This window comes from Calidris pugnax, unplaced genomic scaffold (genome assembly GCF_001431845.1).
Source record: "Calidris pugnax isolate Ruff unplaced genomic scaffold, ASM143184v1 scaffold58, whole genome shotgun sequence".
In the NCBI taxonomy this organism is placed as follows: Eukaryota; Metazoa; Chordata; class Aves; order Charadriiformes; family Scolopacidae; genus Calidris; species Calidris pugnax.
The window spans coordinates 6,299,359-6,324,307 of NW_015090868.1; the positions used below are offsets into that span (position 1 = coordinate 6,299,359).

Sequence of the window (24,949 nt, forward strand, 5' to 3'; positions counted from 1 at the left end):
AATTCTTTATAACAAAGTTTGGCACAAAGTATGTGCCACTAATGTTGGCACAGTCTTGTGGTTGTAGAATTTTGCAGTGATTTTGTTATCAACTTGTTAATGTCTTCTCTTAGCATCTGGTAGCTCTTAGCAGCTGCTATTTATCCAGTGATCAAGGGGCAGTTAATGAAACTTCTGACATTCCCTTTGTGTTTGATCAACTTGTTTTTTTAAATCTTGTTTATAACTTACTGGTTTTCTTTGTTATTTTCTTGACCACCATCGCAAATATCTGGAACTCGTGTTCTCTGGTTAAACAGGTGGGCTGATCTTTTGAAATCTCCAAACATTGTTTGCTGTAGTATTTTTTACTCTGCCTTATTATATATGCTCTCACAGTATATAAGGACCCCTAATGAGGGACCAGCATCCCATTACTCTATAGGGCATACAGAGACAGATCTAAATTAGTTTCCTTTCCCAAGAGTTTTTAATCTAAAATGAAAAAGTAACAGCTGAAGGCAACAGCTGAAATACAGGGAATCAGGGAATCGATGTCCATTGATATTAGTACAAAGCAGCATCCAACCATCGAGGAAGGGCTACACCTCAGCAGAGACTGGGATCCCATCCTGGAATGTCTGTGGAAATAGCTGAGCGGAGACTGTCCCTCCCCAAAAGTGACAAAGGAGGGTGAGAGAAAGCTGAACCTACAAAGGTGAAATGATCAGTCGAAAATCAATGGCAGAGCCAGGTGTAGAATCCACATGTTAATGCCCTATTACAGGGGATAATCTGCTATACCATATGGCACCTGGCCTAAAGAAGCCTCTGAGCATGTGAGACTGCACGAAAAAATAGTTCAGTTCTGTCCTTGAAATGTCACTGAAAAGTTAAAATGACACGGAAATGGTTAAAACTCATAAAAATAAGCAAGTCCTATGCTGTTTGTTTTAGGTATATGAGTAGATTTGATTGGCACGTGAAACCATGGGAATGGCTGTGAGTTTAATAGGTTTAATAGTGCACCCATTTCATGAAACGCCCTCCACAAACAGATCTTAACTTGCAGCAACTGGAAACGTAAATATCCTTTGTTTTTCTGATCTTTTTGCTTGGTAGATCGTTGGACGGTCCTGAGAAGATGGGACCTTTTCCCATGCGTGGTTTTCAGCAAGAGGATCTGATAACCATCAGTCAGGGGCCTGATAGTCTCTCTGCTGCTGTATAGGCAGATTCCACTCCCCTTTCAAAGCCTGATTTAGTATTTTTTTCAAGGTCCTCAAGTTTTCCAGGTTATCTTAGTGACTCCTGCTTCATGATCAGAACCAAGAATGCAGTCCACCTTTGGAATTAAGATTTCCAGATAACTGGCTATCACTAATAGAAATCTCAGCAATATATTTTTAAAAATGCATTGACAATTTAATATAATTTCAAGGTGCAAATGCATGAAAGGCATATGGAAAAGAACTATTATATTTTTTCCTTCATTTTCTTAACTGTGTTGCGAGTTGCTTTGTGGGTTCACATTTGCCTTTGAGTCATTTGTCAGCCCCTCAGATAGCAGGCAGTATCATTCTGGTTTCTCCTGTGCTTGCTTATTCTCTTTCCAGCTGTTTCTGCCAAATACTGTCGTCTTTTTCCCAATTTAAAAATGATTTGTTTTCTTCACACATTTCTGTGAAGACTGAGTCTTTTTGTATACCTTCTCTCCCAATTATTCCTCTACTACTTTCCTTAACCTTGGTGAGTTTTAACGTTTCAGTGTTCCTGACTTACTCTAGGATCAGTAAAGGATGAACTCAGTAGCAGAAATCTTAAATGTGCTGGTGCAAAGTTAAGAATTGAGAGAAGAGAGAAAGATAAGCATCCAATTTTTGAAAATTAGACAAACCTCTAGAACTTTTGAAATTCAGTGAGCAGGAACAGGTAGCTAATATTAACAGTTCTTAATTACGTGAGGGGAGTGAAGCTGTTTGAAATGAAAATTGGTGATTGTGCCCCTTAGGAAAGGGCAAAATATAGTACCAGCAAAACATAATAAATGCAAGCTTGCAAAGCTGCTTGTTTTGGTTTACATGTGTTGTACATAAGGAGTTTTTCTTTCTTTTAAGAGCACATAGTATTCCTGCTACTAAATACTTCTTTGCTGTAAACGGTTAAGTCTCTAATGGGACTACAGTTATGCAAAGCAATGCAAAGATTCTTTAGAAATGGCAACATGTGCTAAGAGTTAATGAGATAAAGTTAATGAGCATGGTACAAGGCAGGCTTTATAGCATGGAGGGAAGGTAGAAGTCTATAGCATTTGACTTGCTTTGAAGCCTCTAAACGCCGAGTCATTTAGGTATTGAAGTCTTTATGAAGCTGAAAGAACTCACTCTTCCAAAAGGCAGCTGTGACTCTTGATGAGTCTTACTGGTGTGTTCCTAGTGCTACACAGTTCCCTGTTCCACTAGGGAGAAAATTGGGCAGGTTGTATATACTGGAGTATTAAGCTAGGGGACACAACACCATCATCTTCTGGGGTTCCAGATGCTGAAATCTCTACCTGAGCAGAACGCCTTTGCTACCCATCCCAACATGAAGTCATATGGAAACGCATGCCACAAGCATCCATCTCCTGGATGAGCTCTGGCTACCTGACAGGGGCTCATTTCTGCACCTGGAATGTCTAAGTTTGCCTCACAAGATGCATATGCATTTTGGGCACTCTGTCTTGAAGGTGGAGGGTTTTTTAATTAACACAGAATCATAGAATGGTTTGGGTTGGAAGAGACCTTAGAGATGATCCAGTTCCAACCCCCTGCCCTGGGCAGGGACACCTCCCACCGGATGAGGTTGCTCCAAGCCCCATCCAACCTGGCCTTGAACCCCTCCAGTCTAGTCTTGAACACATTCTGTCTGTGGACACTAATCTACTGCAATATCTATTTTAGTGACATGGTCTCATAGAGTAATCTTAAGTAATTTCCAGCCTACAGAATGAGTTAATTTGAACAAGCACAATTCCTGTAAAACAACGGCAAAGGAGGAAGCCAAAAGAAGGGAATAAAGGTAACACCACTAACAGCTAGAAAGTAACAATTTTATATTATTAAAAATATTTGTAGATGCCTGGAAAAAGGGGAAAGAAATGGGAATTGCAGTCAGCAGTTAATGGGACATTTTTTTTCTTTATATTTAAGCAATTAAAATAATGGAAAAAGTCATAAACACCACAAGCACGATTGGAATTATTAATAAAATTTTCTTTAGTGGTAGAACTTTAAGGAGTTGCAGAATATAAAAGCAGCAGTTTGTCCTCCTCCTCCTTTTTACAGCTGTAAAAATAACCAGTAAAATGTACAGAATGTTGTCAGCTTGAGCAGCTTTCTTGGTATCCTCTTATACTTGCAGTTACATTTTAGGAAAATGTTCTGATATTGAAGGATCTGAGAGGTATTTTGAGGTGACAGCAAGTACCTATTTAGAACTAAGTGCAGACGTTTGACTTAAGTTTGTGTTTCAGTACATAGCTAGTCAAAAAGAATACATACCTAGTAAAAATCATGCTACAACAGGAGAAATTTTAAGCTTCAATTTTTTTCTCTAGAGAGGCTTACTTTTAAGTTGATACCGATTTAAATACAAGTGTTTGAATTTTTTCTACTGGTGCTGTATGCAATAACAAAGTGCTGTAAGGAACCTTCCGTTTAGAAACATGTAGTCTTTGCTTTTCTCCCTCCTCAGATATTTAGTTAATTTTCTTGATTTTATTAAGAAACAGAGGGAAAGGAGGAGATAATGCCAGTTTCTCTTAATCTTGCATTTATGGCACTCTTAGAAAAATGACATGAGGAGAAGAGTTCAAGGTCCAGGAAGAAGTTCTTGTGCCATCAGATTTATTCCCCTGCCTTCACACAGCCATGTTTTTCATATACATTTCTCAAGTTCAGGCTCTTAAGTTTGGCAATAGCACTCCTGGTAAAAGTGCTCCAGACCTTAAGGACGGTCATGGACAGAAACTACCTTGTGATCTTCAACTTGCATTTAAGATAAATGCAGTGTTTAATAGTAATTCTTGTGCCAGAATTGTCCTTTTCCTTCCTCCAGTTATGCCCAATCCCTTGATGTGTTTGTAGTGAATGATCAGCCACAGGCTCCTGTGATGGGTTCTCCTGAACCTGATTCTCTTTAAGCTCTTGCTCATGGGAACTAGAATCACTTGTGATTTTCAAGATCTTGAGTAACAATGTTAATATTGTTATTTGCTAAGGTCTGTAGGCTTATGCGTCTTACATGTTAGATACCCACCTAACTTTAATAATAGGTAATACTGTAGGCAGTTGGAATACCTTCACGTTTTTATACCTAATTACAACTTGGCAAACATCATAAATCAAATGTCCACATCTGTTGTGCTGCCTTTCCAACACTGCTCAGAAATCACCTGTTTTCTCCTAGAATATCACTCATAACCAAAATTTCCGACAGCTCTAGCAAGGTGACTACCCATCCCTTTCCTACTTCTGAAAGAATCTCTGCAAACACAGATGTCAGCTTCTCCTGGCCAGTTAAATCAACTCATGCCACGTTGCAGCCCAGATATTGTCTCCTAGTACTTATATCTCCCTGGATGATGCATTCAACAGAGCTGTTGTATGGACAACTGCCTGAAAGGAGGTTGTAGAGAGGCAGGGGTTGGTCTCTTCTCCCAAGTCATAGGCAATAGGACAAGAGGAAATGGCCTCAAGTTGCGCCAGGGGAGGGGTCAGAGTGGATATTAGGAAAAATTTTTGTACTGAAAGGGTTATTAAGCATTGGAATGGGCTGCCCAGGGAAGTGGTTGAGGCACCATCCCTGGAAGTATTTAAAAGACGGGTAGACATAGTGCTTAGAGACATGGTTTAGTGATGGTTTTTTACCAGAGTTAGGTTGATGGTTGGACTAGATGATCTTAAAGGTCCCTTCCAACCTAGATAATTCTATGATTCTATGACAGATTTCGCTGATCATGCATGTGCTACGATGTGACCTATCTGTTGTGTTCCAGCAAAAGTTTAGGGCCACGTACCAGTTATTCAGACATCCCAATTGTTTAATGACCTGATCAGTGCATTTGCAGATGATGTGCATAAGTAACACATGTATGATGACACTGCACTTAACATGAGGATGTCTTCACAGTCCTGTGAGAAAAATGTAAAAGTTAAAATTGCAGAAACCATGATGGCAGTTGACTGCCTGCATTTTGTTCTTTGTCTGTCTGAAAATACTTCAATTGGAACCAGAGTATTCAGCTACTTATAGGGTGAGGCAGTGTGATCTGGGTCAAACAGTATTTCTGCTTATTTCAATGCTTAATGTTAAACATGGGTCTGGGGGCCCTACAGAAAGCATATTCCTAAGTATGTGCTCCATGTACGCCTTCCTGGGTTGGATCTTCATACAGACTCCCTGCCATTTTGTTGTCTTGTTGTTGCATGTCAATGAAATTGAAACATGGAACCTTCTCAATGTTTTATTATAAGCACCATCTACCTATGCTCCATCAAATGTTATTTCGTACCAACAGTACATTTGCATATGTGCCTTCTTTCTGCCTAAAGGGCTCAGCAGGAGAGACTTCTGCTCCCAAGGAGGCTTTTGGAAGTTGTTTCTTTGTGTGAGTCACTGTTGCCACGATTTAAACATTTTGTGGTCTTTCAAGCTGTCATTGCCATAGGCGTCCTGCTACAGCTAAACATCTGAAACAACTTCTTTTAAAAACTGAGAGAAATAAAATAGTCGGCTTCACTGTTTTCCAGAACTAATGCATCACGCTTTTTTTTTTTTTCCCCTCCTTGACTGGATGTATAAGTTGGCATATAAATTATGTTGCAGAGACCAGGAATGTTCTCCAGACTCTCAGTGATTTGGGTTTAAAGATTTTACTACCACATGCAAATTAGGATATAAAATCCTGCCTGGTAATATATACGTGTTTGTAGATCACCTGCCATGTTTAAACTGAGTGAATAAACAACCCTTGGAGTAAAGTCACCGACTGATTTGGCTCCTTAATTTTGCAGATATTTTCTCAAGTAGGTTACAGGCTGTAGTTCAAACTGTGAAAGTGGCAAACAACATTAATTTAAGTCTGACACTCCTCATGCAAATCTGGAAAGCTCTCCAAATATCTGGGCGCTTCTGTCTACCTAAGAAAATAAAAATCTATCATTTTCCAGATCACACACATCTATCCTGCTGTTGATCCATCTGCAGCCTGTATTGCAAGCCAATGGCTCTTCTCACCAAAGGTCCTTGGGGTAGAATTCATTACAAAGGAAGGTAACTCTAAAGAGCACATACTAGAATTAGCTTTAAAATGAATCCAAATACCGTATCAGAAAATTACATTTTAAACCTACTTTTTATACTATGTTTTTGTGAAATGGCAAGGAGCGTATAACAGGTAACTTAGAATCTGTTGAAAGAAGTCATTAATCCATTAACACTGTTGGTTGATATCTGTCACCTTGTCAAAGTTGTCTTGAGTACCCTGGGGGAAAACATTTAGATGGTTCAAGTCAAACTCACAGTTTCCCCTGCAGTACTCAGTGCCAAGAATGCCTGTACTATACTGTGGGCATAAGCAAATAGGCAACTAGCGTTGTGGAGTTTGCCCTCTAGGCTGGCTATGCAGCTACCAGCCCTGGGATTTCCAAGGGGTCTAGACTCCATGGCTACAGAGCAGGAGGCAGAAGGACCCCCAGAGTTATCCATGAGCTTGAGTGCCTTTGATCTGATACTCCTATGGGGCATTTAGGAATTCGCAATATATTAAGTTATTAATAAAGCTGTGATGATAATTTTTTGAGTTTCTATATGTGCTTAAAAAATATATCTCTTCTCCTTTACCTCCCAGTTCTTTCCAGAACTTTACATGGAGAGCACATTCTAACTTCTGATGGTCTCTATCCTTAGGTAGTTACGGATTATGCTCATTAACAATGATTATCTTTTCACATTTGAATGAGTTGCAAGCAGGTAATATCATGTTATTACTCATTTAGTAGTATTTATTTAGTTGATGTTTGGTTGGATATGGATGTTGGAAGGTAGGATGATGCTGGAGCTCCTGCCTTATGGCTGTAGGTGCTCTAACATCTGATCAATAATGGAATGAAACCTCTAACAGTAAAGATATGTCTTGTATTCATGAATAAACTGAGGGTGGGGAAACCTTTCTTGACTTCTCACTAACCCTTTTTATAGCTCCGTATCAATGTGGAACAGAAGGGGTGACAGCATGGCTTCCTGCAGCACCCCACACTTTGGAACTTATCAGGAACAGGAGAAGTGATCACAACAAGCTATCAGGGTCTCTTGGAGAAAATAGAGCAGGTGTCGATGAGATTCCCACAAGGCTTTTCTGAAGCCTCTCTCCATGCAAAGTATAGCTGAGCTGAGGTCATCTTTGTAGCGTTACCAAGAAATATCAGGAGTTATCAAGAAATAACACAGTGAGATATATTCTGTATTTAGGGAAACCATGGCAATGGTAACTGCATTCACTGTCAAGGAGCCGAGTGTCTCAGCTGATCGTTGGGCACCTTTTTGGCAACGAAGATTGTCTGATGCTTCCAGTGGAACGTTCATCTCGCCTCTACCAGGGGTCTCTATCTCTCCAAGGCCAGGCTGGACGGGGCTTTGACCAACCTGGTCTAGTGGGCAATGTCTCTGCCCATGGCAGGCAGGTTGGAACTGGGTGATTTTTAGGGTCCCTTCCAACCCAAACCATTCTATCATTAAAGCTTCTTACAAACCCATTCACAAAGAATAATTTTCAGGAGGTGCTGGAGTAGGAACAGAAGTACAAAGCAAACGAGCTTCGTACAAACCCATTCACAAAGAACAATTTTCAGGAGGCGCTGGAGTAGGAACAGAAGTACAAAGCAAACAAAACCCTTTGCTCCTTCGTTTCCCCCCATCCCCTCTTTTCTTGAAGTAAGGGTCTTAAAGACTGCATGAAACAATACTGGGTAAATGTTAAGTTCATTGCATTTGTTTGGATCTTACTGCCAGTATCATTAAGTATTTGAATGGTACTTCAGCTCCGTCAAAGCAGAGAATTCCAAATAATTTGAGTATTAAATGCAAGGCTTACTGTTTGCATGAGTGTGATTTATATTGCCTTATTTACATGCCTGCTTTCCAGGGATCCAAGACTCATTTGTTCTTCAGCAAAATGAGATTAGTGTGGAAATGTTCATGACTCGTGTGCAGTCCCTCATCGAGTGTCAGCAGCCGAAGCTGTTCAGATAGAAAAGGTCTTAGGAGGACAAAGCCGTAGTGCTAAGATTGAGTGTTGTCTGTTAAAACTGGAGTAAGAGAGTTAAGCACGCTTTCTGTGAATATATCGAAGCCACCTGCTAGAAGTTGTTTTGGCTCTGTGATGTTCCAGGAGTTCTGTCCTTGTTGGGTCTGAAAATAAATATCATGTTGCGTTTCATAGCTCGCATGCGGTACCATCAGCACTTCAGTTCCAAGCTAAAAGAAGGCTTGAAAATGGTGTCTCCTCCAGCAGCCTGAAAACAGTGCAAAAATTTGAAATTTTAAGAATATTCCATATCTGTTATTGAAATCCAAAATTCTAGTTCAAGACAATTTATCAAAAAAAATGAACAACACAGAATTTGTCTTAATTTTTAAAAGATCTTTTAGAACTTGTCAGAGGTAGTTTGCTGGTAGCTGCAGCATAAAAAGAATGTAATAAAACTTTATTCACTGCCACAGGTCTATTTCCATAGTTCTCAAGAAGTTTAACATGCATCTTTTTTTGTCCCAAAACTGACTGAATAATTTGTGACTCTCTGCAGCAGAGTTCAGATAGTTTCTGAAAAGCAGTAAGTTTTCCAAGCAGTGGAGAATCTGCCCTCATTATGAATAAAAGAGAATACAGCAATGTACCTGTTCTCTAAGAGGTACAGTTAATTCAGGATTCCTGTTGAGCTGGAATTCTGTTTTGATACTTTGTTTACTTGTATTAATCATTATCTTGAATTTCCCATTATAAAAAGGGTCCCTCGTGCATACCTTCCAACTTACTCCATCATAGTCAGGCAGTTTATATTTTTGATTTATTTTTTTAAGCTGTATTACATTAGAAATGTTGATTATTTTTTTTCCCTTTTCTTTATCCTGAACTTGATGTGGGAACAGTTTAGAGGGAGAATGACTTTTTTTAGCCCTCAGTATTTTGGCCTCCAGTGTGTCTGCCCACTAGATAAAGTAAAGTATCATGGGTAGCAAATATGTAACGATACAGCTGAGGCTGTCCAGAATGCAGAATGCCAACCTTTTCAGCATTTAGCTTTGTATTTCTAAAAGAGCCTGAATGGAAGAGGTATTAAATCTTCTAATCCTAAGATAAAGCTGTGACATAAACTGGCAGTAGATGGAAGATATTATCTAGATTGTACTGTGACACCAGTAGGTTGTCCTACTACCAGTAGGTTGAAGTCGCCTGTTAATGTTGGATGTCATGCTTTTTCTACAGCTATAGTTTGGTTTTGTGGGGTTTTACTATGTGTGTGTAAGTACTGTATATTGTTGGGATATCTGACTGAAGAGAGTCAAACTTCGTATGCTTTTGACGTGATTTTGGTGCAAATTATTACCTTTAAAAAGTGCGTTGATGTATAGTGATGGGATTCCCTACCTGTTGACTCCATCGGGAGTTTTGAAATGGATTCCTGTGGATTCCAGGACACGATTCTGTGCATGGTGATACAGTGAGCAGCATCCAGAGTGTCAGTGTTGTCTGGAGAGACACATCACATCACTGGATGAAAACAGCCACATCTCTTGCTCATCAACCACTGAAAAAGACCTGGTCGCTTTGGCTGCTTAAAAAAATACTCTGAGACCTACTCTTTATATCCTTCTTTTTGCACAAAGGAGTGAACAAAGCTTATAAGCAGCCTTTTAAAATAATTCCCCATTCCTGTACGGGAGTAATTATTAGTTTATAGTTTCAAGACCAAAAGTCAATCGCTAGTTTTTTATCCCAGAGCAAATGTTTACAGCAGAGATACTAAACCCTGAAAAACAGAGTAGCTTATAATGGAGGCAACAGCTCATCTTTAACTTTGGAAGGACAAGCAGTACCAACTTAATTAAAGCTGTGTTAAAATAGGACTGTCATTTGTATCACGGTGATTCTCCACCCCTCCCAGAAGTCCTGCTGCCATTTTGTACCCCACGTTCTTGTCTTGTGCAAATTAATAGATGGTTTTATTTTCCACAGGAAATCTGAAGACTTTTATAGCAAACCCTCCAGTGTCAAAATGAACACAGGTACGCTGCTTCGGTCGGATTTTTCTTTACTCTTACATGTTGTTTAATACACAGAGAAGGTCCCAAATTTATTTAAATTTTCGGGAACAAATTGTACTTTAGTTGGTGCTGAACTCAAAATAAGCAAGATATTTTAAAGGTATGTGTGCTTACGTGTGTTTGTATTCCATATATAAAATTTACATACATGTTTTTCTATGTATGGATATATATGGATCTGTGGAGTATACGTGCATGTTTAGCTTCCTGTGCTTAAGTTATAAGTATCAGTTTTGTATGTGTATGTTCTGTGTAAAAATATGTAGTATGAGGACGTAACAGCTACAGAAAAGTGTTGTTAAAGCATTACATTTTGCTGGGAAAGTGCACATGCTTTAAAAATGCTTTGTTTTCATTCTCTACTCTCCTTAAATTAAGGGGCGTATAAATACTCCCCTGTATTATTAGCTATGCTTGCAGAATCTGACAAGGACAACTATTTCATATTTGGAGGGATTTGTGTTTTCTCTTAAGTGAGTGGGATAGATGTATTGACCAAATGAAGTGCTCTGTAGGATTTTCATGATCTGTGGCAATGTCTGAATGTTTGCTCCTGGATCGTTGGAGTAAATAGGTAGTGCTGCTGGTTTTACTGGGAGTGGGAAGAGGCCACTCAAAAACAGATGGGTGAAATCCTGGCCTCGTTCAAGTAGGTGTAAATTTTAAGTCGCAGTCAACTTTTATACTCCATACTCTCTGCCTGGTTTTCAGATTAATGTGGCAGATGGGTAGATATCCCCATCCTTTCCAAACTGGTTGCTTGAGTCATTGACTGTAGGGCTGCACCATGACAACTGAGGTGACAACTTGAAATAAGGAAAATGTGTGCTGTGGGACCTGAGGACTTGAACTCTTGAAGCCAGTTTGGGTGTTTGAGCAGCACGCTCTGAATCAAAGGGATTATCTTTTCGATGGGATAGGCTGCCATTGTCTAGACCACTGCATTAATTAGCTTTCCTGGCTTCCCGTTATCTCAGACAATAACTGGAACTCAGTGTGACAAGGTTCTTGGACCAATTCTTTAGTATAAAGTTGTAATTTATTGCCTTACTTGAAACCACTACATTTGTAAATATAATTAGCAGGAGAAATGAAAATTCTCTGTTGCTTTTGTGGGTTTTTTTCCCTTTAATTATTTTACCGACGCTAACCAAGGTGGTGTGTTTTTCATTTATGGACATACTGTTTGAAATGTGTCCTATCCTCTTGGATTTTTAGTGAAGATGTCTTTCCCAACTGTGTCGGTCTGTATAATTAAGGTAGTACTGGAATACCGGTTGTTTAACAGAACTGTAATTTCAGACGTAACTCGTCATTTGACTGTGATTACAATTTGCTTTGCAGTCACAGGAGTTAGAATTATATGATAGATGTCATTTTATAGCTTCTACTTTGAAAACTTTGGATGGTGTCAGAACAGTAAATTGCCAGTTTGAGCTACCGCAGCGCTGAGGTACGACTCGGTTCTATGTTGTACTAAGATTTTTCATGTAAGCTAGACATTCTCGAGAGAAAGATGTAAGATTTAAGTAATCTATGTGGCTGAATGACTTCCACTGGGGATTGGGACTCTTCTGATCACACAATAGCTTTGAAAACTGACTTAAAAGACCTGAACAAGCCTGAAATCCTTTCCAGTTATTTAAGGATATCATCATTCTAAGCTGAACTTTAATCTAGTCTGCACTTACACAGTGAAAACGTTTTTCATCTTGCGAACTCTTGATATTAATGTGCATGTTATCAGCTGCACTAAAAGGAGGTATTGACAGAAAATTCGGTATTTCCTATCTATTCTATTGATTCTATTTTTTCCTGACTGTAAAAAAATAAAGAATCCAGTGAGTAGGGTGTAAATGTGAACATCTTGCTCCTATCTGTAGATAAAGCATCGCTTTCCTAAGGGAGAGAGTTATTGAGGTGGAAACTGTTCTGCTGGTGTTCTGGTGTAGTGTTCTCCTTCTTTTTATCCTTCTTTTTCTCCTTCTGTATTTTCTCTTTCTTTTTCTCCTTCTTTACACTCTGTTGTCTTTGAACATGAAGTGAGTGCTGCAGTTCTTTTAGTATTTATTTAATATATATTTCACTGCTTTATAACAGGAATTCTTGCATGATCCAATTAGTAGTTACCAGATACTAGTGATTTGCCACTGGTTTGTTTTAAAAATATGCATTTCATAATTACTTCTACTGTTAAATAAGCACTCTAGTTTGGTGCCAGTAACTGCTGAAGTGGCAAAGCTTGCCTTTACACAGCTTTAAAAAGAAAAAGTAAATCTATTGCTTGGAGTGGGCTCCTCTAATCCAGCGTTCCCTGTGGCTGCAGACTTGGCAGCCTGTCTCAGCAAACCCTGCGGAAGATATTTTTGTCTACAGAGAAAATGTTTTGAAGAGCTTTGGTTTTCAATGCTCTACCATATATGGGAGGGATTTTTTAGCATTTGATGTTAATTCTGTACCACATGTTAGGGAGGAATGTTCGACAGCATAAGGCAATGAAACATGTTTGCAAAAGAGAAGAATTAGATGTAAGATATAGGGGAGCTTTTCAGAAGGACCAAAGGTACTTTGGCTCATAGTCCTTTCAGTGTTCAAATGCTGTCATAATTTAAAAATAGTATTCAAACAGAACGTGTGCCTTTTTAAACCCAGACTAAGCAGTCATCAACAGAGTAATATTTTAAACTATATATAGGGCTTTTCATCAACAGTCTTCAAGTACTTTACAGATTTGATGAGCATCATTAACTTGGTGAGACATTTTGAGAAACTAAGTCACAGAAAACCTGAGCTACCCATGCAGCTCACATCAGCTTAAAACGCAGGATAAATGTTCTTCTTTTTCATATTATATACGTACATGCATAGCTGATCTTGGGGGGGAGGTGATTGCATTGAGGAATAATGAATGGATACAAGTTAATATGCTAAAACACATTCTTAGTGTCCATCCATAAATATTTTGGCATGAATGGATAGAAGTTAATATGCTAAAACAGATTCTTAGTGTCCATCCATAAATATTTTGGCTGAGTTTCACACAGATAATTCTTGGTAAATGCATCCAATTTTAAATTTATTAAACAAGTTAGCTGTTTGCAGGAGACGAGGTACATAAAGAGCAGCCAAGAGTGAAAAGTATGCAGTTCTGGAAGACTGCAAATATTTTGTGTTTGTTAAAATTATTAATGGAAGTCATCACATGCACTAATCTCTTACATTTTGTCTGGGAGACAAGAATAGAAATTCTTGAGTCCCTGCAGAGTCCCTGAATAGATTGTGATGCCACTTTTAGATCATTAAAGCAAATTAGATGGGCTTGAGTGTTGCAGATGTTTTGCAAAAACTTTCCTTCTTTAATCATTATTTGTTGCAATTAAGCAGCATCAAAGAGCCAAATAATAGTAAGTTCACCTGTGCAGTCACTGTTGGGTTATGTGATAGAAGGTCCTCTGCAAACCCACCAAGGAGCAGTCACTGTTGGGTTATGTGATAGAAGGTCCTCTGCAAACCCACCAAGGAGCAGTCACTGTTGGGTTATGTGATAGAAGGTCCTCTGCAAACCTCCCAAGGAGGTGGGAGAAAAAGTGGCAAGAAGGGAAGCCCAAGTCACAGCTTGACCTGCCAGGCTACTCCCAGGCCCGTCACAGGAGCCATCAGTGGTCCATCTCCACAAGCTTCGAGGAGCGCAGAGGCAGGACCCAAATTAAGGACTCCCAAGGAATGGAGAGAGGCACAAGAGCCTCTCTTCTCCAGGTCCCTCCCACAACCATCCCAGGAGACCCTCAACCCTGGGGTCCAGGCATGGAATGAATGGCAGGAGCATGGCCTGACCAAGAGACTATTTGTCAAATAGAGATGCAGGTTGCTCAGCTGTTACTGGGATGGTGGACTTAAGGGGAAAAGGGTTAAAGTAGGTATTTATGGAGAGAAACAGATATAACAGAGAGAGAGGGAGAAAGAAGTGAGGAAAAGTGAGGAATGGAGAAAAGGCTGAAGAGAAAAATCGTAGGAGGGGAGTTGACAAAGGGAGAGGAGCTGAAAGGTGAGGTAACAAGAGGAAGAGAGCATCCGGAGCTCCATGGTGGAGAGCGTTAGGATGCGTACACTCATACACACGTCCTCCTAGCTGGAGGGCAAGCCATCACCTCGCCTGTCTTTTCCACTCAGAGGGTGGCTCTTTCTTTTTCTCTCTTTAAAGGGAAGTCTGCAACATTGATCCTGGCTTTCAGGAGTTCACCCCCATATGGCCCTTGCTCTGCAAGATATTGTCAGAAACACGTCTCACCAGATAATAGTTTCCTCACATTTCCCCTTTGTTTTCTGCAGTACCTGCTAAGAATGTTTATTTCTCTTTTCCTGATTTGATAGGAGTTTGTAGGGCTTGCAAAATAGTATCTAGACACCAGCCATGAGTCCTGATTTGAGCTGGACTTGCATTTGAGGCTGCTGTTTTAAATGTGAATTATTGCCCAACTCCATCTTCTGTTATTGCCTGCAGACCTGAGAGGATTCAGGTCTCTTGCTTCACTGTTAAAAAAATACCTAGGAGACAGGACCATCACTCCTGAAGAATTTGTCATGTCAAAAGCATAGGGAATTGTGCATATATGTATATGTATTTTCACACATTTCATTTTTTTTACATATGCATACATTTTGTATAGATTGTTTCGCATGTCCTCATTTGTTCCTATATTAATTGCTAATAGTCAAATGAGCAGATGATCATTAATTCAGCCTCTTTTACTGGTTCTCTAAGCTTAGAGCTTTATGCTATTATTTGGACTTCAAGAATCTGGGAGAATAAAGTCAGTATTTGCTGGGAATTTGATGGAGCTGTGAAAAAGGAACAAAGGCTGGAATAAGGCTGTGCAGATAAGGGAAGCAGCTTGAAAACCGCCACTTTTCTTCAAGGCAGCGTGTAGGTTCTTCTGATCCTCACCCAGATACCATGCCCTTGACTTGATGGGAGTCTGGCCCCAACAAAGACGGGGAGATAGAGTCCCTGTGTATAAATATGTGCTTGCCCACACACATTTGTATTTTATTAGAAATTTTCCACAACTCAGTATGGTGTATTTGTGAGTTGTGTCTTAATTGACTGCTAATTGACTCATTATCTTATACAAATACTGAAAATGCAGGGACACACTTGTGTATGGGCTTCTATATATAGGGGTAAATGTTGTATGCATATAGCTATATAGCCAGTTACAACTTCTGTTTTAGTGATCCTGTATGAAGCCATGTCAAACACTTTGTGAGATAATGGGTCCACTAAGTATAAAAATCTGTCCCAGTTCAGTTGCATTAAAAATTAACTTGAAGCAGAATTTCTTGAAGTTACAGTGATGAAATTTGTCGTCAGTTTTCCCTTTCTCTTCCTTTCCTCCCAGTTCAGTTTCTTTATCCTGAAATTCAGGAAGGTGGCTCTTGGAAAAACCACAAATAAAGCATCGCTTTGAATAAAAGATGTGACAGTATAATAAAATTGTTTTTTCTGTTAGCTTGTATTAATCAAATAAAGTATGCTGTCAAAGTCTGCCAATATTCAGATAGGAACAGAACCTCAATATCAGCACATCGTCAAACCTCCTTGGAATTGCTTCTGCTGGATGTCGGGGAGGGAATAGAAGAATGGAAAGTGGGATTTTAATTACCATTGCCATTCTGTATTTATGTAAGTAAAGTAAAACAAGTGTGCAGATGTGATAGCTGTTGTCTTCGCTTCACACGTCCAGCGCCGATAATTAATTGCGGGTAATATATTGCTTTCAACTATTGCTGACTGAAGTCATTTGGCCTTCTGCCTCCAGGCTTGGAATTGGCAAGGAGTCTTCAGAACCGCTCTCACCTGGGGCAGTGGCTCTGATGTTTGCCAACGTTAACAAGTATTTAATGCATTTAATGCATATCCTGCAAGACCTGAGGCCAGAGGGCTCTGCTATTTTGGGGCAATACTGGAATGAGCAAAGAAATAGCAGGAGCTCACTTCTCCTGCAGACGTGGGTTAAAGATGTCCCCGTGGCTCAAATTACTGCTGTCATGGGAAATATTTTCTACTAATAGGTCTTCCTCGAGTATAATTTTATAAAACTCCAGACCATAGCACACAGCTATAAAACCCCTTAAGGCCTCTGTTGTAGTTGTGGTTCTTCTTCACTTTGTGTTTCTTCTTCACTTCCCTGTATGAAATTTCATTCATATCAAAAATGAACATCAAAATAATAATTATGTTGAAGAGCAGAAAAACATTCCAGCTAAATATAATCAGGAAGAATATTTATTAACTGTGATAGAGTTGCTAAAAAGGTAATTGTGGGGAAAGCTACCTTCTAATAATAAAAAAGTATTTATAAAGCAGAATGACAGCTCCAAGTGAGAAAGGAGCAGAGTAAGGAAAGAAAGGAGTCATGCAAGATCCAGAAGAAAGGTTTTTTCCATTCCTGGTTGTTTGGAGTGATTTTAGATTTCTAGTCACTCCCTCGAGATGTTATTGGGTTCCAGACATACATTTTTTTAATCTTCCATTAGGTAAAAAAAAAGGGAGGGAAAGAGAGAACACGGATGTTCCAGCCAAGCAACAAAAAAATTATGCCATCCTTTACTAATTTCATTTCTTGAGCTTAAAGGAGCCAAAGGACTGAACAAAAGCGCTTTGTCAACTGATCAAACATAAGCTTAGTGTATGAATGGTGTCTTTCTGATGCATACAATGAAATGATTTTACAGTGCAGATTATTGATTAATACTACTCTGGAATGCTTAATCCTTCATCTTGATTACTTGTTTGTTTTTGCTAATTAGCTACAATCAAGCAGTCTTTCAGGTAACAGAATGTATATATTTCCCTAGGGGATTAAGACTTAAATATTGCTTTCTTTACTTATTTTCGGTGAGGTTTATGGTTGTTTAAAGCTTGTGAAATTGTATGTATTCTGCTAATCTGCGAAACTGGCTAATTGAGGTGTTCCTGCAGCAGTTCCCTAACTGCATGCTTGTTTTTTCCATGTATACGTTTGGCGTATCCGGCCCTGCCGTCCGTTGCATGTGCTCGCTCCTTTTGTCTGGGGCTGCTCTCTGTATTGTTTTGTGCTTCCAGATAGCGGTGGGTGCGCTCGCAAACGTGCTGCCATGTCTGTCACATTAACAGCTGTGAAGAGGGTTCAGAGTTCTCCAAACCTATTGGCCTCAGGTATAACCCGCTAACCCAGGGAAATGCTCCTCCTCCCGCCTGCCTTCTCTCTAGCCTTACACCTTCCTGCAATGTTGCTCCCCAAGGAGGACGAGGGTAACCCTATTTTCTAGCCCACTGACAGGTCTGTTACTTCTACAATGCTCTTTAAAAACCAATCTTAATTTCTCTCTGCCTGTGCTTAGTAGCTGTTAATGAAAAAAAAAAAAAAAAGAGATATAATGCTCTTTAAAAACCAATCTTAATCTCTGCCTGTGCTTAGTAGCCATTAATGGAAAAAAAAAATTAAGGAGACAGGAAAAATCAGTTATTTATAAATTTATTTTATCTTTGCTATGTATTTTGGGTCTCATCTCCACTGTTTTATTTCAGGATAACATAGCATGAAAAATAGCCTTTTTTAATCTCAAACTTTGTTTACTGCAACTGGCTTTCCTTTGCTATATATTTTGGGTCTCCACTGTTTTATTTCAAGATAACATAGCATGAAAAATAGCCTTTGTTTATCTCAAACTTTGTTTACTGCAACTGGCTTTAAAAGCTCATCTCAAACGAAAAGAATCTGAATGTTGCAAAACGATCACCAGAAGCCATCTATCAAGCATGTTTTCTTAAAAATGTTTAAAAAAATAAAAACATGCAGAATATTCAGTAGACAGGAGGACCCCTTCATAGCAATACTTATGCCTGGGTTTGCACCATGAAATCGTGCTGGATAATCCCTTCATAGCACCTGGGTTTGCACCATGAAATCGTGCTGGATATCAGCTGCCCGGGTTCACTGGTGAATCAAGGAGCTGGAGGTAAAAATCAGTAAAGAATCTTGAGTGGTGTAGCCTAATTTACACCCGGCTGCACACGCAGCGTTCACACCAAAAAGCGTCATACAGGGAGCTGAATAAAGAATGAGCCAGAAAACAATTGCAAGGTGAAGTCTTTGTTTTGTAAATCTTTTCAAATATAAGACTAATCCCCAGGAATTAGAGCTGATAAAATTTATGAAGCAAATTAAAAATCTGATGCTACTCTTTGTAAGGATAGAGGAAAGGTTACTGGGATTATTAAGTGTATGCAAATTTAAGAAAACGTTGGATTCTTATTTCTTAGAAACCTTTCTAATAAATTCTTATCATTTAAGCATGCAATACAAGCCTCTTAATGTCTTGCTTTGTTGCACTTAAAGTAAATGATAAGGAGCACTCTTAGTACTATAATTATTATGCATTAAAAATATTTTAAATTTCATTAGAGATGTAATTTTACTTTCTGTAGGAGAAAAACCACTAATATATCTACAAGTAAGCCAAGACACCACCAGAATTTCAGATCTGGTCTGTGCTGGCAGTCTCTATGTATCAGTTTCTGTGTTTTGCTTTGAAGTGATGAAGAAAGCATCACACATTCTGCTGTGGAGGGGGAGGGAAAATCCTGACAGCATCTCTAGGCATCTTTCTTGGGTTTGAATTAAACCTTTCCAGCACATCTTAAAGGACTGGTATTTCTTTTGATATCTAGATTTTAGATGGTAGTATATCACAGTATTTGCTGGAAAAAACCCACAGCAGATGTTTGTTGATTATTAGCTGTCTGAAGTTGCAGTGATTAAATACCAGTAACTCTCAGAACACTATAACCTTCTGTAGAAGTTGTGCAATAAATGTTGCACAGTTATTAGCTATGGTCTAATATTCTGAGGTGGGCTTAGGTAACAGGAAGGAATTAATTAACTGAGCAAAAAGACTCCTGTATATTTTTTAAGTTGTGTCATCGTGTTTTTATTTCTAACACAAATTAATATTGGATGTTTCTTTTTCAGGGTCTGATTCCCAGTCTCCAGATTCAGGTAAATAAAACAGAGTGTTATTTATGCATCAGTGTAATGCCATGTAAGTGGCTGTATTATAACAATCTTTGATTTATTTGATTTCATTATGCCATACGTCCGCACTCTTTAAGGAAAGCACCACTGAAATTCAAAGCCCACTTGAACACGTTCCTGTGCAACCTGCTCTAGATGGACCTGCTTTGGCAGGGGGTTGGGCTTGATGATCTCCAGAGGTCCCTTCCAACCCCATAGCATTCTGTGATTCTGTGAAATTGTAATAATAATTGCAAGTGTCTAAGACCTCAAATTCAGGTCTCATTTGAAAGCAGTATTTCCTGTAACACGGTATATGTTGTCAGAAAATGAATTGTGTGGGAGAATCCAGGCTGTTAATTTGCCACCTTTAGCTTCACTGGCAATTGCTATGTCATTTTTAGTCCCTCACTCAGGATTGCAAGTTCTGCCCACCCCACTTAGCAGCCTGCTCACATACTGTGTTACTTTTCCTGGCCTCTTGCACTGTTTTGTCATCAAATCTGTAACTTGTTGAGGTGGGATAGTATCCCCTGCTATGTTTGGACAATCACTTGAGGGCTTTCCAGCTCTGAGGACAGAGACAAAGCATGGTTGGTTGGTTGGAAAATTGAGGTGTCCTTCAGATTTGGAACTCAGATGCATTATTGGAACAACTAATGGAGTATTGTGGTGAAGTGTGGTGAACAACTAATTTTACATGAGCTGGAATGTTTTTCAAAATCCAACGTGGCTGTGAAGTCCAAGAACTGAATCTGTGGAAGAACTTCAGCCTGTTTTATACAGGGGTTGAAGCACCATCTCAAAGGGCTCCCAAGTTTAAAACCCATAGTCTGTATGAATGCCATGGGGAGACATCAAACTGCTACCAGCACTATTGTCACTGTTTGAGTTTTCTAAATTTTAAAGACAAATATTGGGTGAGGTGCCAGCTTTAGCCCTGTTCTTATAACTGCCATGGTGATAGCAGCGGCAGTGTTAGTTGTGTAGTAGCTAAACTTATCCACGGAGTATTGTGGTGAAGTGTGGTGAACAACTAATTTTACATGAGCTGGAATGTTTTTCAAAATCCAACGTGGCTGTGAAGTCCAAGAACTGAATCTGTGGAAGAACTTCAGCCTGTTTTATACAGGGGTTGAAGCACCATCTCAAAGGGCTCCCAAGTTTAAAACCCATAGTCTGTATGAATGCCATGGGGAGACATCAAACTGCTACCAGCACTATTGTCACTGTTTGAGTTTTCTAAATTTTAAAGACAAATATTGGGTGAGGTGCCAGCTTTAGCCCTGTTCTTATAACTGCCATGGTGATAGCAGCGGCAGTGTTAGTTGTGTAGTAGCTAAACTTATCCACAGTTTGTTTAAAGGCTGGGTTGCTGTGATGATAGCAATGTACAGATCTGCTAATCACAAGAAAAAACTCTTTGGATTCTTTTTTCCTCACAAAAGCTTGGAGATCTTACAATGATGGAAGCAGAGAGGCACTGAATGGAGATGCTGGCAGTTCATCTCTTACAGCAAAAGGTTTTAGGAGCGTGCGGCCAAACCTCCAGGATAAAAAATCACCAACTCAGGTAAAATTGAACACACCAAGTTTCCGTTTAATGGCTGGGTTGCTGTGATGATAGCAATATACAGATCTGCTAATCACAAGAAAAAAACTGTTTGGATTCTTTTTTCCTCACAAAAGCTTGGAGATCTTACAATGATGGAAGCAGAGAGGCACTGAATGGAGATGCTGGCAGTTCATCTCTTACAGCAAAAGGTTTTAGGAGCGTGCGGCCAAACCTCCAGGATAAAAAATCACCAACTCAGGTAAAATTGAACACACCAAGTTTCATGCTTTGGCATCTGTGTGGGGGCTGTTCTTGGGGGATAGCATATAGAGACGGGATAGCTCTGTGGAACATTATCCTGATGTCTTCCAGATAGTCAAAATATCTTTTCATATGGGTCGTTACAAACTGGTTTAATGCATAGATAAAATATGCTCCACACAGGATGCATGCCTCCAGGTTAATTGCCAGAAATTGCTTTCAATGAACAAGACAGCCAGATAAATGAAAGTAGGTCATACACAAATAAAAGCTTTCTAGGCGTGTTCCTAGACTTCAAAGAATATTTATTAATATTTTACACTCGGAGAAATGCATTGGTCATCAAAATAATATCTGAGGATAAAGGTTTATTAATTATAAGGTAGACAATGTTTCTGCCTGTTTTGCAGGACAATATAATTAGAGCACACTAAAAACCCCCAACACTTAACTTGGAAACATATTTATCTGTGGAAAAAAGAACAACATACCAATGTCAATACTGTCTCTGTTACTATTTTAATTCAAAGGTTTAAGAGGCTCTGTGTTATATCTATGTATGTTACGTGGGAATAATAGCTTGTTACCTAAGATCATGGAGTACATTTTGGAAATTACTTACATTTGTGAACAATTTCACAGGATTAATTTTTATTCAGTATAATAATTGTTTTTTTAAAAGAAAATGGACTATTGTGGGCTCCCTTCTGATTCCAGTTTACTCTGAACAAATGGAAGATCTGGCTTTCTAAACACAAGCTGTACAGCCCTGCACAGCTAAAGGTGGTGGGAACCTGACCAGTTCAGTTGTCCGTTGAATTGAGCCATGTTGGGATGAAGCCCCTTAAGTTGCTAGTTCCTTTATTTAAAGATAAAAGACAAAACTGAGTTATATCTCTTGCTAACATATACTTTCTTTCTGTTTCTTCTTCAATGTTATTTTGCTGTGTGTGGATGCTTTTGGCAAATAAGGCACCTCTGCCACCCCCTAGAAAAGAAAGTTTTCGGAAAGCGAGAGTAACTAATCCCAAGAACGAAATTAATCACCAGGCAGTAACAACCGGTCCAGCTAAACACCTTCCCACAGATACTGCCTCTTACACTAACGAGGACTCTGTCCAGAAGACAATGTCTTTTCAAATATCTAACACGAGTGTGTCCTATGCACAAAAAATCACTAAACCACTGACCTCTGTCTCCAGTGCGGGCACAAGCACGGTAGCTGGTATTAGCACTACTCTCCATCAAGGCCAAAGGCAACAGTCTCAAAAACGTAGGGTATCTACCCTGAAATTAACCCGGGCACGCGACCCAGCGAGTAGCGTTCGTTGTAATACCCAACAACAGCCCAAGCCTGTTGAAGTGCCAGTGTTTCCACAAAGGCCTGTCTCACCTGCCTGTAACCCCGTGCCTGAGAAACACACAGCATCTCTTTCCGTTCAGATAGCTCCCATCCCTGACAATAAAGCAGAGCCTGAAACCCAAGAACATCCACCTAGTGTTTCTCCAGACACTTCAAAGATGGCTTCAAAGGAGTTGGGACAAAAGTCTACAGTTCTTCCTTCTTCACAGGCTGCAGAATGCCATGTGGTATATTTAATTTTTCCGTCTTTTATTTTAGATCATTCATGAATCACTTAATAACTCTCTGTTTAGTTATACTTACTTTATCAAAGTTAGACTTTGTGTTTTCTGGGTAAAACTACCTGTTACATGGATCAAAACAGAACTGAACAAAACCTATAGTGTTTGGAAGGGCATTGGAAAAAAAAAAAAAACAAAATCTAGCTGAGCTGGAAGGTAAACTTCTTTGTTCCTCTGTGAGCACTTTATGGAGTGCAAATGCAGATTAGGAAATTAGGGAATTGTAGGTGATGCATCTGCTTAAGTGGCTCTTTCTAGAGCAGGTTGCATTAAAGCATTATGCTGCCATAGGGGCTGGAAGGGTCAAGTATGGATAGAAAAGGGTTGGGTTGAGGGACTTTATACAAATGCAGCTTTGCCAGTTTGCTGGGGTCACCAAAAAGTGTATTTTCTCAGTCAGTGCTTTCTGCAAGGCCAGTCACCTCTGTCTCCTGTGTGTCCTGTACAATAGTGTTTCTTAAAGAAAATGGGTTGATAAAATCTTTTATCAACCACCTTTACACAAAGAATCATAAGGCACTGAACTTTTATGTCCCTCTGTTTCCCCTATACCTACTGAGATGAAAATTCTTTATCTATACTGAGCTCACGTAGGAGAAATGGGAGTATCAAGCATGCAGTATAGGACCAGGGGAGTCTGAACAGGGTTCATCTCCATTCAGGAAGTTACTGGGTCAAATAAAATAAGCCTGGGAGCAATAAAGCAGCATTGAATGCATACAGGGCTAAAGGAGAGAATACTTTGTTGTTTCTACTTTGCTTTAACTAGAAGTTAAAGTAGATTAAAAAAAAAAATTAAGACTTTTCTATTCTATACTGGCTTCTCTGAGAGTGGAAGCCCTTCAGTGGGAGGTAGGGATTGCTATAGGTCTAGGCATATCTGCTTCAAAGCTTTATCTGAGCAAGGATCCCATCATGGCCTATTTGTGTTAATCTAGTTCTGCTGAAATCAGTGGGAGTACTCTGAAGTAAATATGACATAATTATAATAATTCAAGCAAACTTGGATTCCATTGACAGCCCAGTTGTCGATAGTAGTAACGTATCTGCTCGCTCAGGCTGTGGTTCTGTCAAAGCATCACATTCAACCAAGTCATTCCTTTGGAAACCACAAGACCCTGCATTGGCTACAGGATAATTTACAAGTTGTAATGTGTCAATTCCCCACTTCAACCCCCAAGTGAAAGTTTTGATCAGAACAAAGCTCTCTGAAATTACATGGCAATGATTTGCAGTGCTCTCTTTGAATTCACTCCATTAACAAATGGTAGCTCAGAATTGATGACATTTTTCCTTCTCAAGATTAGAGACAAAATTATGATCTTAAACCCTTCTATTAGGCTACGTAAAATTTAAAAAGTTTTCAGAAAACAAGTTGCTTTACTCTTCAGAAGAACAAGTTGTGTACTTAGTGATTTCTATCACGTAGAACGAGTCAGTTCAAACAAGAGCCACAGCAAAGAAATCATGTCAGAAACAGCAATGAAAGCTGAGAAAGAGTGGCTACAGATTTTAGGAGTCAGGCTTTTTAAATATGGGAATCAAGGGATACGGTCAACAGTAGAACAGGTGTAGGTGTGGCCATTACAACTTATGCAGTGTTTTCTTTTCACTGAAAAGTAGTTGTTCAGCCTGTTAGCAGTATGGTGCATTAGATATGCTCAGATAAATCAAAGCATCTCTCAAACAGAAAGTAGTTTTATTATAGCTACCAAGAATTAGGGGAAATACCTTTATTATGATCCAAAATAATAAATTCTGATTAGAATGACTAAAAGTAATTTATCTTCTAGCTACCTTTTTTTAGAATTTTAAAAGTAAAAACACATTTTTCAATTTCTTTTGATTTTAGATTCTGTTTTAGTTTCAGTATGAGCTGACAAAAGTCAGAAAAGTAGCTGTGACTTGTTTGGCAGTTCTATACTTATTTTTCTGCCTTCTCCTTGGTTTCAGTGTGTAGGAAGAATGATCGGAAATTTGGCAACTGGGTTTCTTTGAATAAAATGATAAAAATTTCAGTTGATTGCAGGGATCACTAAGGAATGTAGCCAGCTTTTCAAACTGCATCCTTTTATTGATCTCTTGCCTG

The 24,949-nt window shown here is 39.2% G+C and overlaps 1 protein-coding gene across 6 annotated transcripts in view; it reads left to right on the forward strand.

Annotated features, from left to right (window-relative positions):
- Nucleotides 1-24,949, forward strand: part of SORBS2 (sorbin and SH3 domain containing 2) — a 181,540-nt gene that overhangs the window by 88,004 nt on the left and 68,587 nt on the right. For 4 of the 6 annotated variants that reach the window (XM_014945544.1, XM_014945543.1, XM_014945545.1 and 1 more), the window contains exon 1: nucleotides 22,196-22,806. In XM_014945544.1, the coding sequence (XP_014801030.1) occupies nucleotides 22,345-22,806 (462 nt within the window). In that variant the 5' untranslated portion in view covers nucleotides 22,196-22,344. Of the gene's footprint in view, nucleotides 1-10,255; nucleotides 10,306-17,449; nucleotides 17,543-19,358; nucleotides 19,386-20,848; nucleotides 20,974-22,195; nucleotides 22,807-24,949 lie in introns of those variants that run through there. The other 2 variants (XM_014945546.1, XM_014945547.1) reach the window with 2 other exon arrangements.